Source organism: Manihot esculenta, chromosome 10 (genome assembly GCF_001659605.2).
Source record: "Manihot esculenta cultivar AM560-2 chromosome 10, M.esculenta_v8, whole genome shotgun sequence".
Classification (NCBI taxonomy): Eukaryota; Viridiplantae; Streptophyta; class Magnoliopsida; order Malpighiales; family Euphorbiaceae; genus Manihot; species Manihot esculenta.
This window is the reverse complement of record NC_035170.2, coordinates 30,262,829-30,280,288: the sequence shown is the minus strand read 5'-3', so window position 1 is coordinate 30,280,288 and position 17,460 is coordinate 30,262,829. Positions and strand designations below refer to the sequence as shown.

Below are 17,460 nucleotides of genomic sequence, written 5' to 3'. Positions count from 1 at the left end.
AAAAAAATTAATAATTAATATTTAATATATTTTTAAAATGTTATATTTTAATATGTTTTTTAAAATTAAAAAATTAACTATAAATTTTTCATTATATAAAAATTAAATAATAAATTTCTATTTTTAAATATTTTTATAATTTAAATCTATGTTTGAGAGACAGTGAATTTTAAAAATTTTAAAAAGCTTATTTTAAAAAATAATATTATTCCCTAAACGCAAATTTAGATTTTTAAGCTTTAAAATACTTTCTATTATTTTAAAAAATTCCATCTAAACCTTCAAAAATTTTATTTTTTAAAAAAGAAATATTAAATTTCAACTCACTAAATTAATAGATTGAATTAAATGCCTTAAAAAAATTTTAAATAATAAAAAATTATTAAAAGTTTAAAAATCATAAAAAAAATCTTCTCTTGTAAACTATATTTTAAAAAAACTTTTTTTTTTATTGGATCTCTTCCCAAAACAAAGTATTAGTTTTGAAGGGATATATGGAAAAATTAAAAAGAGGACTTGAATAAAAAATAATATTTTATTTTATTTTATTTTATTTGAAAATAGGAGAAAATAAAATAAAATGTCATCTCGCTATATAATTACAAATATATTCATTGATTTTTTTTTTTGAAGTCAAAATATATTCATTGATTATATTTTCATACAAATTTATATTATTTAATTAATCATACTCCTAATACCTTGTAATTAAATTTTTAACAAATATATATTTGCATTCTAATACTATTTCAATTAGTTCATTAAATATTTAATTATAATCATAATATATTAAACATTTAAATTTATAAAAATTACAATAATGCACTCCAAGACTTAGTCTGGTGGAAAGTGCATCTTGTAGCCTTGAAAGATCTAAGGTTCGACTCCCCCAATCCCTATTTCAAAAAAAAAAAAAATTACAATAATAAATGCATATTAATAACATCATTGAATACTTTAAGAAGAATTTGAAAATATTTTAATTTATTGTTAATTGTATTTAAAATTTTTCTCAATGAATTCTATAATTTTATAAATAATAAAATTATTCAAGCACAAGATTGTTAATTTACAAAAAAAAATTAGAATGCAGTCAACCAAATTTAAAGGGTATGTAGTAATATATGTGTGTAATTTTTATTTATTTAAATACAAATTTTTTATAATATGATTAATTTATACTTAATTATTAAAAATTTTATAAATTTAATATTAAATAAATTACTATTTTAATTTAACCCTTGAATTTTTTTTTAACATGCACACATATTGCATTGAAATAGTTTAAAAAATAAATTACATTTAAATTTGAAAAAAAATAAGTTTCGTTTACATTTGACCAACAGCAGATTAAATCCAACCCATAAATTTATAGAAATTCAACTCATAAAACAAAATCAGTCCATACACTAAATTCGATTAAAATGCAACACACTCTCCAGATGTATGGATTTTTGAAACGATGAGTGATCACACCGACCAACAAGCATAAGAAGAAGTCAACAAGCATTACAAAAGCAAATCTAGAGCTGCAAACCAATATCATAAAAGCAAATCTAGAGCTTCAAACCAACATGACAAGAAGAAAGCAACCAAAGTAAAAAACATACCAAATTGAATACCAATGCTTCAAATCAAATCTGTCACACCAATGCGAGCACAGTCATATAATCAAGAATTTCGAATGAAACTCTATTAACAACCGTTGGATAAGAGGATGATCCATGATAATTTCAATCTAAAATACCCATAAGACCGTTGCCAAAATTCGTCACTCCAAATCTATCAATAATAACAATACGAGCAAAATTCAAATTCAAACACGGCAAAAGAGGCCAATACTAAAAAAGAGACAAAAATACTTAAATTCATGGGATTTGTTGATGCAGCTCATGAAATTGGATGTGTTAACATTGATATGAAAGAAATTGGAGCAGATTTCTATACCAATAATTTGTACAAATGGTTATTTTGCCCTCCTATTGCATTCCAGTGTCTAAGAAAATCTAATGGTACAGAAGATACATGATTTGCATCACCTTATAGTATCCCATAAATATGGCAATAAATTGGCCGTAAAAAGTTCATGAGCTAGAAATAGGACTGCAGTGCTCAATTAGTACTTCCTTTAGTTTTGAAATTCATCAATAGATTTTAGGAGGGATTGATGGAATCAAGAACTATTAAGAGTGTTTATGAAATATTTTTTTTCAGTTTTTTAATATATTTTAAAACAAAAAAACTTTTAATTTAAATATTCAGTTATAAAATTAAATTATGAACTTTCAATTTGAATGAAATAAAAATATAAAAATTTTAAATATTTAATTTTAAAAATAAAAAAATTAATTTATTAATTATATTAAAATTTAAAAATTAAAATATAATTTACCATTTTAATTTATCCTATAAACTTGTCAATATCCTGTTGGAAATATGACGAGTAAAGGAGTCTTTCTACAACCTGATTCTCTATAACTACAGCTCCGTAACTTCCACTCAACGTGCTGTCACAACGAGTACAAAACTGACACTTTTACCCTTCATGAAAAAATTATTCCAACGTACAACTAATTGGAAGATTGAGAAACACTGTTAGTGTCCGCAGAGAATAATAGCCCACATCGTTCTGAGCTAGAGCTGCAACTCGGAAACTTAAACCTCCAAAAACGCAAAAATAAAAAGGAGAAAATTTCACTTATTAATTATTTCATACACAGAAACAGAGCTAGCGATAGAGAGTGATAGATAAAGAGGGAGAGCAGAGAGCGAGAGTGCCAAAATCCCTCAACAATTTCCAGATCAAACCCTAATTTCATCTCTAATTTCTGCAATTCTCTAACTTCACAATCTCAGATCCACTTTCTCTCTCCATTTATCTATTGGAATTGGTGTTTCCTCCCTGTTTATACACAGTTTTGATAGGGAAGTAGTTTTTTTTTGTCCGCACTATGGCTTGTATAAAATCGGTGAATAGATCGGCGTCGATAGCGCTGGCGCCGGATGCACCATACTTGGCAGCGGGAACGATGGCGGGAGCAGTGGATCTGTCTTTCAGCTCGTCTGCTAGTCTCGAGATATTCAAACTTGATTTCCAATCAGATGATCGTGATCTTCCTTTGGTTGGTGAGTTTCAGAGCTCCGAGAGATTTAACCGTCTCGCTTGGGGGAAAAATGGATCCGGGTCGGACCAGTATTCTCTTGGGCTCATTGCGGGTGGGCTTGTTGATGGCAGTATCGATATTTGGAATCCTCTGAATCTGATCCGGTAATTTGAAGCAAGCTTTTACTTGGGACGTGTGTCATTTTCGTGATTTGAATGTGATTACTTTTTAATTGCTGTTTGAGTTGAATTGGCCTTGAAATTGCCAGTAAATGAGAAAGTTTTTACGTATTTGATGGTTGTTTTGGGATTACTCGGAGATCTGGTTCCAATTAAATTACCAAGTTAGTATTAAGTTTTTTGTCACACTTAACTGTATTGAATTGGAGAATTTGAAGGTGGCATCTCAGGTTTACTATGTCTCAATTTGAAATACGAGTTTTGATGCCTCGAGACTCTACAAATTGGAATGATTTGATTCCCAACTAGTAGGCTGTCAAATTTGAATGTTGAGCATGTGGAATTGAAAATGCAAGTAATTCAGGCTTTTTACCGTCTATGAAAAGCGGTTGTCTCCATTCTATGTAATTGCAAATTTAGCTGCTTCTAGAGTTTGAGTTCAGGTTTCTTTTCATGTTTTCTGAATTGAGGGGAAGGAGAAAGAATACTGAGTTCCATCCTAATTTACATAATGGTCACATAGCGGGGGAAATGCCAATCACATGAAATTGCACTATGGTGTTGTTCAATTTGGATAAGCATCCGTTTTGTTTTCATAAATTTGATTTGATTTTATTTGGTTCTCTATCCAGAATCTAACTGTTAATTGGAAAATAATATCTAGATGATCATGACCAAAGACAAGAACTTAACAGTTATGCCTTAATCCCAAGCTAGTTAGGGTGGTTATATGAATTCTTTTTGGCTATTCAACTCTATTTGAGGCCTGTTCACATATCTGGATGATCCATTGGAAAAAATTTAGAAGTTGCGCATGGAGTTTAGATAGTTTGTTAAATTGTGAACAAAGTTCTTATGTAGTCCATGCATAGCCATTCAGATGGTGATTTTGTCAGCTTTGATATTGTTGATAGAGTTCTTAACCTTTCATTTTTTTATCCTCTGTTTTCTTTCTTTTCAATTGATTTTACTTTTGGTTGGATTTTCTGTCTTTAGTATTGTGTCAATTTGGAATTGAGGATTAAGGAATGAGGAGATTTCGGAGGTTAGATGCTTAATGAGTTGCTAGATAGGTGGAAAATGGGCATTGCAAATTATAGTTTTAAATGATTTGAGGCTTTTCCTAGACATAATATTGTCTTTCTTTATGTGATTTGGATAAACATTGTCATAGATTCCAAGCATATTCAAGTCCTGGGTCATACAGCTTGGTGGTGCTTAGGCATTTACCGAGGTACTTGGGCACATGCTTTTAGGGGCCCCTTGGCACGTGCTTTAGATGCCCATGGGATTCTTTATGGTTCTCTCTGTATTTGTCGGTTTTGCTCATATCCTTTCATTTTTTACAATTTGCTTTTAACCATTGAATAATATTGTCTATATTAATAAGGTAACAATCACATGCTATGTATCTCAAAATGTGAATGTTACAAGTTGATTTGGTTCTGTACTCTGTAGTGCTGAATGAAAGTTGCTTCTCTTTCTCCAAATAAACTTGATTGTCTTGAGCATGGTTTTTAATTGCAGTTGCAGAAAGGAAAACAAGTTTGTAATAGCTATGATGTAACAATAATGGCCAGGAATTACACAAGTTTTTTTCGAAAAATTTGCTAAGTATATAAAATGAGTAGATATAGGTTGATAGGGTAGAACTAAGATACACAATTATAAGCATGAATACATTATTAAAGACATTATATAGATAAATAACTATATAAATTATAATAAGTAAAAGATATTCAACTAGGATACATTTGAAAATAAATAGCAAAAAGAAAATAGAAAGAGAAAATAACTCTCCTTTTGTAAGAGTTAGCTGTGGAGAGTAGAGATATTTAGATGATCTAAGCTTAAAGGGAGAGACTATGGAAAGAAGGAAAAACTTAAGTTAAATTTAAGAGAATGTGACAAAAACAGTATGTGTGGAAGACTGGAACATGTAGAAAATGAAAGAAATGAAGAAAACATTACCCATAGTTATTAAAGGTTCAAGGGGCACTTATGTGCAAAGGGATCCTTGGTCCTAGGCGCTTGTCTGAATGAGCAAGGCGCAAAAGATAAAATTTAGTAAAAAAGCAAATTTAGATAACCAAGAAGCAAAGGACCCAAATAACTCTTATTTTCTTTAAACTTAAATGGTATGTTAATGTGTTTTTTGCAAAAAAAGCAGCAATACAGCAATATCACAATACAGTAGTACATTACTTATGTAGCATTTTCAATGTTGTTTAAAGAGGATATTTCAAATAAACTAGAAATAAAGGGGTACAAAAAGCAGTTGAGAAAGATAATATAAAAAACAACGTATGAGGAGAGATATGAAAGTGACTTGTTATCACTATTCACTGGCGATACTAAATCCAAAAACTTCTTAGTCATCAATATTGGATTCTAGTACATTGGCCAATTTCAAGTTATATAGTTCTTTATGATCATTATTATTAATGAAAGTACCTGTGGAAGGTGAATTTTAAGATGCGCTTTCCTAGAGATTTGGGCTTGGAATAAGGCATACATCTAGGCACTTATGGCATTAGGGTTGGAGCCTAGTGAGCCTTCCTTGAGCCTGAGGCATGCCTTTAATAACTATCACTTCATCATTGAGTGAAGGCCATTATCATTGCTTAACTCTAAATAGCAGTTGTTGTCGGTAAGTAATTTTAGTAATGGCCTTACCCATACTATTCAGAAAAATGCATATACACTCTTGCGTAGTATCATGTGCAAATGCATCTAGGTTCTAGGTTAATCTGTTAGAAATTAAGAAGAGGATGCTCTTTTCTTCATGAATGGTAGTGGTACTTGTTACTTGTATACTTTTTTTTGTTTAATTTTCGATGTCACAGCTTAAAGAGTGCAGTTTGTTGTTTCTCAAATTTTGCTTGGTGTTTGTATTTGTGTGTTTGCTGAACTAAGGCAATAGAGCATTCAACTCAGATATAGCATTGGCAATGATGCCTTCACTTTTCTTGAGCGTTCATTTTTTTTGGCTTTAAAGTTCTTTGGTTCCTCAAGCTATTGAAAAATGTAAAGACTTAATATCGTCTTCATTTTTTTTTTCCTAATTTCGAAAATGAAAATATGGATGTTTGTTCCTTTTCTTTATCAAGTCCTAATCTTGTGTATTTATAATTTTTCCCCAGCCCGGAGACAAGTGAAAGTGCTCTTGTTGGACATCTATCAAATCATAAAGGGCCTGTAAGTTGCTTATTGCAATGTCTTGTTAGTGGTTGCCTGGTTGGCTCTATCATATCTTAGGTACATGATTGCTTGGCTCACCTGCTCTTTTTCTCTCTATTCCAGGTTCGTGGTCTTGAATTTAACTCTTTTACCCCTAACCTACTTGCATCTGGTGCTGATGATGGTGAAATTTTCATTTGGGATTTGGCTGCACCTTCTGAACCTTCTCATTTCCCTCCTTTAAAGGTACTCTGAGTGAGCTTTTAATAAATTCAAAGTTTGTTTCACCATGATACTTCTTGAATCCAGCTCTTACTGGTGAAAAAGAAACACTTTGTGATGTTAACTTCATAGCTATATAAGTGTAAGTTGTTTCAAACAAGTTTTGTTATTCTTTTTTTTTTTTTTAAAAAAAAAAGCTTCCAATAAGTGTCTTTTGTTTCTTGAAGGATAGGTATCATGGATTGGACATTTTACCCATCAACTCCACTTTCGTATATTGGCTGGGTGTTTAATATATATTTTATTATTGTTATTTTATACTTTTTTCGGGGGGGGGGGGGTTGTTGTGGTTGTCATTGTTTTGTGAAATATGGAAAGCACTGTGAACTTAGTTGTGAAGTATCTGAGATTGGTTTGGGTATGACATTGAAGAAATTGCTTGTGGGCAACTTTAGGCTGAAAGGGCCATTTTCTGGTTTTTAAATCATTAGAGGGGACAGAATAGTAGGTAAAGTTGTTTGCTAGTGGGAGTTTACTTTGGGCTTAGACAATGCTATTCAAAATTGGAGAAGCAAACAGCTTCATAGTACAAATGATATTTATCGAAATTCATGATGCTATATTCTCGGGATCTTGGCCAAACTTACCTTAAAGTGTTTCATGTTCATCTGTAATTTGTTGCTGGACTGTTGGTGGGTGATTTCACAAATATGAACTAATATTATATCTTTAACTTTCATGTTATGGAGCATGATTGCAAATAAGTTCCTGTTGAACTGCTTAATGGAAGCTCATGATAGAGGATATCTCTTGGAGAAAAATGCTGGGTTTGGGGAAGAAAATTTCTTGGATGTTGTGTGGCCATAGTTGATAATGCTAGTGCAAATCCTTTGGATTGATACTTAAGCATTTCTATGGTGGTGGTGTTAAATCTTGTGTGGCTGTTGCATGCTCATTGTTGAAGCTCTACATTATCCTTTGTGCATTGCGCAGTTGCTATAGGAGTAGTGGGTTTTGTCTCATCTTAAATGGATCTGGGTAACACCTAGTTTAGCTTGAGACTTATTCTTGATGTGGTGGAGCATGGGTAGAAGGGTCTGTGAAATTGTGGTGGACATACGACAGGAATTGTTGCTGCAACAGTGGTACAAGTTAATACAAATTTTGTTATCATACTGGGTTTGCATATGCCTCGTTTTATAACTCATTTTGAGAGTCAGTGCCCAATTTCTGTTTATTTTTCTTTTTATCCCCTTTCCCCCCTCTTTTTCTGCTCTCTCTCCTTTTATCTGCAAGAGTCTATTCTCTTGTCTTGCACTGTTGAGGTTCCGCTAGTTGATAAATTTGTTATTTTAGACTCTAAATCTTGTATATCTTTTGCAGGGTAGTGGTTCTGCTGCACAAGGTGAAATTTCTTATGTTTCTTGGAATAGCAAGGTTCAACATATATTGGCATCCACTTCCCTCAATGGAATAACTGGTGAGGAAGTGAAGTTGGCTTATACATCATTGATTATTTCATTATATTATTTTCCATTAGAGCACTGAAAATTTCATGAATTTTGCAGTTGTTTGGGACCTAAAGAAGCAGAAACCAGTGATATCGTAAGTTGCTTGCCACTACATTTCACTGATTTTTTTAGTCAACTCATCATGACACTGTCCAATAATATAATTTGTTTGTATTCCATTACAAGTTGATGTTATCTCTGTAATTTAACAGTGTTGAAGATTCAGTTAGAAGGAGGTGTTCTGTTTTACAATGGCATCCTGATGTTGCTACTCAGCTTATTATTGCGTCTGATGATGACAGTTCTCCTGCTTTGCGGGTAAAGACTTAGCATCTGATGGAATTACTTTATGCAAAAGATATTCTAATTCATAAAACTCTTTGCAAACAGCTTTGGGATATGCGGAATACAATGACACCTGTGAAAGAGTTTGTGGGCCACACTAAAGGTATGTTACAGTTTGATCTATTATTTCTTATTTTATTTATGTTTTTTTTTGTCCTTAAGTTTCAGCTTGCATTTCACACTGCATTTTACATGGCAAACACTTACTGGATTAACCCTTGGTTTCTACATTATTATGTGTCCTGCATTTGTTTAATGGCTTTGATTGTTATGTCATTTGGGATGTGTAATAAAACATTCTGGCTTTCATGCTCCATATCTATTTTTTTGTCCATTTTATCCTAATTCTTGGTTATGGTGTTTATCTAATTTTTTATGCTAATTTGAAAACCATTTATCATAATAAGGATTGATTGGATGGCTATGATTGTTGGCTTCCTACTTTTGACTAATTTCTTGAAACAGGTGTAATCGCTATGTCATGGTGTCCAAGTGACAGTTCCTATTTGCTTACTTGTGCTAAAGATAATCGAACTATTTGCTGGAATATTATAACCGGAGAGGTATGGTACATATTTGATATTTGCATTGCTTTTGGCAGTCATGTGGTCTTTTAGTTGACTTGCATATATTGGTTTTTTTTTCCCATTCTTCTGTTATTGTCGAGTGTTTGTTTGTGTTATTATTCTTTTATGCATATTCTTTTCAAAATTGGCATAGATTGTCCGTGAATTGCCTGCTGGTGCCAACTGGAACTTTGATGTACACTGGTATCCAAAGATACCTGGAGTAATCACAGCTTCATCTTTTGATGGAAAGATTGGTATTTACAACATTGAGGTACATATTTGTTTATTTGTCGCCTTTTAATCATCAGCTAGTTTATAACTACTTACAACCAAACATACATGATTGGCAGAAACTGTTCCATAGTTGGCCGAAGAGAATTAGTATGATAAATTGATAATGAAATAGTTTGTTGGAATATCTTTTATTTTAAAAAGATAAAGTATTAGCTTGGAATCGAATGTGCGTTGAAAGCTGATACAATCATGCAACTTGCTTACAGTTTTGCTTTTAATTTTTCTACCTTAGCCTGGTCAATATTCTAATCCGATTTCCAAACTTTTTACTAATACTTTTACTGATCTTACTCTTCAGGGTTGCAGTCAATACAGCACTGGTGAGAATGATTTTGGAGCAGGTAATGTTGTTTAGTCTGGAAGCATTGTGGATATATTTTATTTTTCCATTATAAGTTACTTGAGGCATCAACTTGTGATTCGTCAGTTTGCTATATTTTGCTTTGCTTCAATTTAAATGATATATAATCAGCTTTTGGCTATAATGGTTTGTTTGCGCCAAATAAAACAAGTGCTTTTTTGGTCTTATTATAAGTGTAGTTTCTTGTTCCCAAGTATCTAATAATTTTGATATTTACATAGATTATTTGGTGTTTGTTGGTCAGAATGTAATATTTAGCTTTCAGTTCTAAGATTGAGCCCAAGCTTTGACCAAGCTAGCACTAAGGGAAACTGATAGCATTCTTGTTTTGCTAATTGTCTTACTTTCATTCTTCGAGGACAATTTTATTTTGGCTTTTGTTTGTTTCATGGAAGATGTTCTCCATAAATAACAAAGTTTGATAAGCAGGGAAATACCTTTATCTGGTCAGAGGGAATTAAGTTACTTTTCTATAAATGAACAAAAACGTAGGAAACCATAAAAAAATACACACATTCAGGAACACACTAGCCACCAGTTGTAACTAGCACCCATTAGCTGCTGCCAGTCGTTGGCACCCACCATAATCTATCTTTATGGTGTACCATTCTCATTTATCAGGAAATTAACTAAATAGAAAAATACATAGTTCTTATTGATCCAAAATTTCTGTGATCGATCATCTTCATGGAAGGTATGATCATCTTGGTGGAACATGAATGATATTTTTTTTGAGTTGAAGAATTCCATAAAATAATCACTGGATTTTTTTAAGTAATCAAATGGAAGAATATAGTGCAGTTCTTCTGAAAAAGTTTTCTGTACTCACAGCAGTTAGTCTGCTGAACAAATGGAGCTTTAGTTCCCAACTTCTTTCTTCATGATAGATATCTCTTGGAAAAGATTAATTAATTTTCAAGTGATTATAAAATTGATGCCTAATGGACTAGTATCATTGCTAGTTCAAGTTGGAAAGCTTGTCCTTATTTTAAATGAGGGGTTTGAAACTTTGCAGTAACTCTTACAGCTGTATTTTGCCAGAGGTGAAAGGAAGAATGGGAAATCTGTTTTTCGGAATAATTGTCCTGCCTAAAAATATTATGTTTTAAATAGGTTCTTTCCTAGACAGGAACCAAGTGAAATTACCTGTCTTATTCCTACTTTGACATGCATAAGCAGATTGTTTTTTGTCCTCTTTTTATTATTAAAATATTTTTTTATTATGTTATTTTGTAATACTGGCAGTTATTTCATCTATCTTGAGATATAACTTTTAGATGTTCCTTTTGTGCAGTCACACTAAGAGCCCCCAAATGGTATAAACGTCCAGCTGGGGTGTCTTTTGGCTTTGGGGGGAAGCTTGTTGCATTTCACCCTAGGTCACCTCCTGCAAGTGCTTCAGAGGTGTGTTTTATTTTGAGGTTTATGCTTTGTTTTCTTCCTGGATTTCTATTCTTTTAGTTGGTTAATGGTTACATCCACTGGTCCTTTATTGCAGGTCCTTCTGCATAACTTAGTTACGGAGCACAGTTTAGTGAGTCGTTCATCTGAATTTGATGCTGCCATACAAAATGGGGAGAAGTCGTCACTAAAGGCATTATGCGAGAAAAAGTCTCAAGAGTCTGAGTATGTCTTCTTTTCTGAGATTTGGTTTTCTCCCCTTTTTTATTAAGTGAAATAGTTTTCTTCTGCTTTTTCCAGAAAATTGACCTATTGCACCTCCTCTATCTGGTCAATTATCTTAACAGATCTGAGGATGAACGTGAAACCTGGGGCTTCTTGAAGGTTATGTTTGAAGAAGATGGGACAGCAAGGACAAAGATGCTTACCCACCTTGGTTTCAGTGTACCTGTTGAAGAGAAAGATGATGTGCAGAATGATATCTCCCAACAAATAGATTCTGTTCAACTTGATGATACAACAACAGATAAAGTGGGATATGAGAGTGTTAAAGAGGCCACTGTTTTCTCTGCAGATGATGGGGAAGATTTCTTTAATAATCTCCCTAGCCCCAAAGCTGATACGCCTAAATTTACTAATAGCAATAACATTGGCCCTGGACATTCTGCTCCTCATGCAGAAGAAATAACACAAGAACCAGATGGACTAGAGGAGAGTGCTGATCCATCATTTGATGATAGTATTCAGAGTGCTTTGGTTGTTGGGGACTATAAGGGTGCTGTTGCACAGTGCATATCTGCAAATAAAATTGCTGATGCTTTAGTTATTGCTCATGTTGGTGGCAGTTCCTTGTGGGAGAATACTCGTGATCAATACCTTAAAATGAACCGTTCACCTTATTTGAAGGTAGCTTAAGCTTTATGTATTACATTATTTGGAAATAAAGAGCCAGGCTATTGAAATTATGTAAATGCATTTATGTATCTAGTTACCAGGGATGGTATTATTCTATTTTATGAATCATTCAAGAGGATTTCATTTAACAGTCTACATTTTCTGCTTTCAGATTGTATCTGCAATGGTGAACAATGATCTTATGAGTCTTGTAAACACCAGGCCCCTGAAATACTGGAAAGAAACCCTTGCTCTTCTGTGTACAGTAAGTTATCTGACTCCTATGTTATCTTTCACTTAGTCATAGACATGTATATTATTCTTTCACTTGCTCCATTTTTTTTCCTTGTATTCCATTTTGTCCAATGTTCTTTGCTGGTAGTTCAATAGAAGGAAATGAGCACACATGACATAGCCTGTATAATGCATTTGGTTGTAAGAATTATTTGAGATATTTTCAGATTTCGCTTTTGATGTAAACAATTTTTTTTCTTGTGGATATTCTTTTATGGGAAATAATTGCTAGGAAAGGTTAAGAGCTTTGCAATAGTTTGGATATGTTTCGGAGTTTGCTTAATGGATGTGACGATTTTAATCTTGCTGCAGTTAATAGTCATATAAGTCTCATGCGACTCCCATAAAGGGGGAAATGGGAAATAAAGTTTCTTTTTTCCTTAAACTAAATCTGCAACATATCATTTGTACTGTGTAAGTGATGTTTTCATCATAATGGATAATCAGTTCGCTCAGAATGAGGAATGGAGTCTGCTATGCAATTCACTTGCAGCCAAGCTGCTGGCTGCTGGCAATACTTTAGCAGCAACTCTCTGTTTTATATGTGCTGGAAATATAGATAAAACTGTTGAAATTTGGTCAAGGAACCTGATAACTGAACGCGAAGGGAAATCGTATGTTGAACTCCTCCAGGTAAGTTTACAGCAATTAGATGATTGTCTGCTTCAGGTAGTTTTTGTCTTCTCTTTTGAAGCTTGCAAATATTCTGCTGTTGTAGGATTTGATGGAGAAGACTATTGTCCTTGCGCTGGCAAGTGGTCAGAAGCGATTTAGTGCATCCTTGTGCAAGCTTGTTGAGAAATATGCTGAAATTTTAGCCAGTCAGGGGCTTTTGACTACAGCAATGGAGTACCTCAAACTTTTGGGGTCTGACGAATTGTCTCCCGAACTTATAATCTTACGAGATCGTATTGCTCTCTCCACGGAACCTGGTATAGTTTCATATCATGATTAAACTTTACTGTCCTTGTACAGGTTCTTTCTTCCTCTCTCTGTACTTGATAGCAAACTCAGTACTAATTGAACAAAAATGAAAATTTCCAGATTGTTATTGACTTTGATCAGAAATGAAAAAGGAAATAAACAATATAAATAAGAACTTAGAATAATAAGAATAAGAATAGTAAGAATTCCCTCAGAAATGAAATTGTGCTATTTGCACCCCCTTTGTAGAAAGGGAAGAGATGAGTCAAAGTATTCTTTTTATTAGATTATTGGATTTTGATCCATCAGGACTCTCAATACTTGAACCCGCAGCTTCCATCTTGACAAAATGGTGCTTTGACCAATTGAACTATGAACTCCCTCTCTCTCTGTCCTCCATAGCAACCCTTCTCGTTTGTCTCTACAGTAGTAGAAATTCTATTAATCAGTAAATATCATTGTTATTCAGGATGTTTCCTCCGTCATTTGGGTCGGTTTCTTTCTGTGCCATGAACGTCTTCCGATTACCAACTAAAGTTTCACTTTTAGCTTTTAGTAGATTTCTGTTGAATTCTGTGATGGATTTTCTACATGATCTGACATTAACAACGCCGAGAGCTATTCTGTGGCCCAACATTAGTTACCTTCTAAATTGCACTGAAATGATGTCGGTTAATAATTTGATTAATTACAGATAAAGATGCCCAGACTACAGCTTTTCAGAACTCCCAACAACAAGGTGGGTTAACATATGGAGAACAACACAGTTTTGGCATGACTGATGCCACTCAACACTATTATCCGGTGGGTTCTCTGGCATTTTGTTTTGTCTCCTACACAGATTTTATTTCTTCTTATAATGGAATTACAGTGATGCTTATTGTGACTGACAATTATTGCTTTAACTTTGTCATTTTTGCTTAGGAAAATGCACCGTCACAAGTGCATCAAAGTGTTCCTGGCAGCCCATACAGTGAAAATTATCAACAAACTCTTGGTCCTTATGGAAGAGGATATGGTGCTCCTACTCCATATCAGCCTGCACCACAGGCTCCAGCTTATCCGTCTGCCTCACAGCCTGGAATGTTCATTCCATCTCAGGCACCTCAGGTATTTTGTTTTATTATGTTCATTTTGATGCAAAATAGCTAATTGGCAGCGCAATTTTATGTAAGATGTGCAGTTTTTTTTTTTTGTCTATTTCTCAGTTTGAAGGAAAGTGGACTATCCATATATATCTTTTAATGCATAGTATCCCGTTTTTCGTTCACACCTTTTGCGGTAAATAATCTTGGTGAACCAAATCAAATTTTGCTGCTCAGGAAGAGCTAGTTTACATGTTGATGTAGAGCATCTCTATCCAATCATGAGTTCTACTTGATCTCTGTTTTTTTTTAATTGAAATAATTACCATATTACTTTGGAGTACTTCAGACCACTGTTGTTGAATACTGTTTATTATAGTAATATGATTATATGGCTGATTACTTCTTTTTCTCCTTGTAGGCAAATTTTGCTCCGCCTCAAGTGGCAACTCAACAAGCAGTGAGGACTTTTGTTCCATCAAATGTTCCTATTCTGAGAAATGCAGAGCAGTACCAGCAACCAACCCTGGGTTCCCAGTTATATCCTGTAAGCACTTCTGTGGAAAATCAAAAAATTTTAATTTTTTGATTTGAGTTTCTTGATTGATGTACTGAATTTTGTGTGCTTCTTTCAGGGGACTGCTAATGCTACATACCATCCTGCACAGCCTCCAGCTGGTTCACAAGGTCCTGTTACCTCTCAAGTGGGTCCTGTGCCTGGCCATAAAATACCACAGGTTGTGGCCCCCACTTCAACACCCATGGGATTCAGGCCCGTAACAAATTCAGGATTTGTTCAAAGACCTGGAATGAGTTCATCGCAACCTCCCAGCCCTACTCAGTCTGCACCAGTGCAACCAGCTGTTGCACCTGCTGCTCCGCCACCTACAATACAGACAGTTGATACTTCAAATGTACCAGGTATTGAGAGAATTCTTCGGTTGATTAAAATTTGTATTGTCCATAATGGATTTTTTTTTAACGCAACATTTCTTCATATCTTACTTTGATTCTATTTCTAGTTTAGAAAAAGAGTTGCTTGTTATACGGAGACAGAGCATTACTCTAATGGTATTAGAATTCCAGTTTGATGATTGATGGTATTTATTCTGTGTGTGCTGTTTATGCTTTTTAGTAATTGATTGCTCTATGGGTTCTGTAATTTGGACACAATTGATGCTGACTATTTGGGCAAATAATTGAAGTAAAGAATTGTGGGTATGTTGTTTACATTGTTTGAGAGTTGCTTGGACGCTTCAAGATACAATGTATTGATACTTTATCTAGAATTTGTCGATATATTTTGCAATGTGAATGACTGGCTGGTAAAACATCCGTAATACCTTCTAAGGGATAGCTAGTCTGCTGAACTACAAAGTTTGATTTTGGAAAAACAGTGTCACTGTGGAAATGTACATGCGGGTAATATTGATTTATGCTAGATAAATAATTGGGGATTTCATTCTTTATGATGTTTGTAGTAGTAGCTGTGTGTTTTTATGTAATGTTTCTGACAAGTTGCTTTGGCATAATTTGCTGCAGCTCATCATAAACCTGTCATTGCAACATTAACGAGGCTTTTCAAAGAGACATCAGAAGCTTTAGGAGGTTCACGTGCAAATCCAGCTAGAAAACGTGAAATAGAAGACAATTCAAGGAAAATTGGTGCCTTGTTTGCGAAGCTCAACAGTGGAGATATATCAAAAAATGCTTCTGATAAGCTTGTTCAGCTGTGTCAGGCACTAGATAAAAATGATTTTAGCACAGCCCTTCAAATCCAGGTATGCATATATGAAACTGAAATATGTATAGGCTCTTAACTATTTCTAATTCTATTCTGTGCATGGACCAGGTGCTGCTTACTACAAGCGAGTGGGACGAGTGCAACTTCTGGCTTGCAACACTCAAACGAATGATAAAGACAAGGCAGGGTGCGGGTGTTAGATCAAGTTAAACCACAAAATTATCTAAAATATGGCGATCTCCGCTTGCATTTTCCATTTCACGGGTGTGGTAATGCTCCTTCAGAGCTGATTGTTTCTTTCTTCTGTGTACACAAGGACAGCTTTTTCTAGACTGCAATTACAGGGTTTTGGATCATAGGCTTACATCTCGCCTGCAAAAAATCTCAACAGCAGCAAATCGCTTCTGCAAGCAGTTAGCGAGAATAGTTTTCAGTACATTAAAGAAACTTGTTGCCTCTTTTTTGCCACCTTGATATTTTATAGTTTTCAGAAAATAGAGTTTTGTTTTTAGCCAACCACCAATGTTTTACAGATTCATTTTTGGTGCGATGTTCAATGGCATTAAGATTCTACTGCTGTCACCCTTGATTGTTTTCAGCATGGTCATCAGTTGTATTGCCCATGAGATTTTTGTCACTAATATCAAAAATTTCTAATAACATTATTGATCTTTCAAGTGTTTCGGACCTTCAACGGTTCCACACTCCTCTCCTACTTGTGGAATTGACCTCAAGAACTGGACTAGAATTGGTTGGGTTAAAATCTCGACAGGCATTAGTTAATACTTTTACAGGTCTCAACTAGATTGAAACCAAGTTGAGGGCGAGTTAATGGTTTCGTCACTTTAATTTTCAACTAGATCAGATTGAAATCGGTGATATGATTCGGTTCAATTCAATCTGAATTGGCTCAAAATTTTTTGCTTAAGTATGGGCTGAATTGGAAACGTTTTCAAGTAGGAAGGCTGGAAGTTATAACTGGGAAGAAAAGTATTGTGATCCTGAAAATCGATCCTCAATTGGGTGCTTCTATGTGCAAGGTGGGTTAGGCTAAGCTGAAAAATGGGCTTATGATACAACTTGCTGTCGGTTGCATATTGCCGTGTGTAGAGCCTTTTTGGGCCGAAGGGTCAACTAATTTTGTTGGATTATGGGCGTACAATATTACCAATTTTTTTTAGCACAGGATTAGAATTATAGAGATTCAAAACTGAATCTTTCAAGTGAGTAATATAATTTTAACTATTGGATCAAATTAAGTTAGACTATTACTTCAGAGTTAAACAATTAAAGAACCATAGTTAAGAAAACCAGTTGGCATCCTCCTGTTTAATCATCATACAAATCCCTACT

At 34.0% G+C, this 17,460-nt stretch overlaps 1 protein-coding gene across 1 annotated transcript; it reads left to right on the top strand.

The window, feature by feature from the left end:
- The first annotated feature begins 2,689 nt into the window (after positions 1-2,689).
- Positions 2,690-16,809, top strand: LOC110623908 (protein transport protein SEC31 homolog B). Its single transcript, XM_021768930.2, has 22 exons — positions 2,690-3,268; positions 6,427-6,481; positions 6,587-6,709; positions 8,069-8,165; positions 8,254-8,290; positions 8,409-8,514; positions 8,587-8,644; positions 9,007-9,104; positions 9,262-9,381; positions 9,703-9,745; positions 11,060-11,169; positions 11,264-11,391; positions 11,514-12,072; positions 12,233-12,325; positions 12,802-12,987; positions 13,073-13,286; positions 13,973-14,082; positions 14,203-14,388; positions 14,785-14,910; positions 14,999-15,284; positions 15,906-16,144; positions 16,216-16,809. Exons 1-22 carry the CDS (start codon positions 2,952-2,954, stop codon positions 16,315-16,317), a joined length of 3,393 nt encoding a protein of 1,130 aa, XP_021624622.1. The 5' UTR covers positions 2,690-2,951; the 3' UTR covers positions 16,318-16,809.
- The last annotated feature ends 651 nt before the right edge of the window (positions 16,810-17,460 follow it).

Excerpts from the sequence above, each read along its gene's own strand:
- LOC110623908 (XM_021768930.2), top strand. The coding sequence starts at position 2,952 with ATGGCTTGTATAAAATCGGTGAATAGATCGGCGTCGATAGCGCTGGCG. Across the intron at positions 8,291-8,408 it reads AAGCAGAAACCAGTGATATC|TGTTGAAGATTCAGTTAGAA; the intron begins GTAAGTTGCTTG and ends GTAATTTAACAG. Across the intron at positions 16,145-16,215 it reads GCACAGCCCTTCAAATCCAG|GTGCTGCTTACTACAAGCGA; the intron begins GTATGCATATAT and ends TGCATGGACCAG.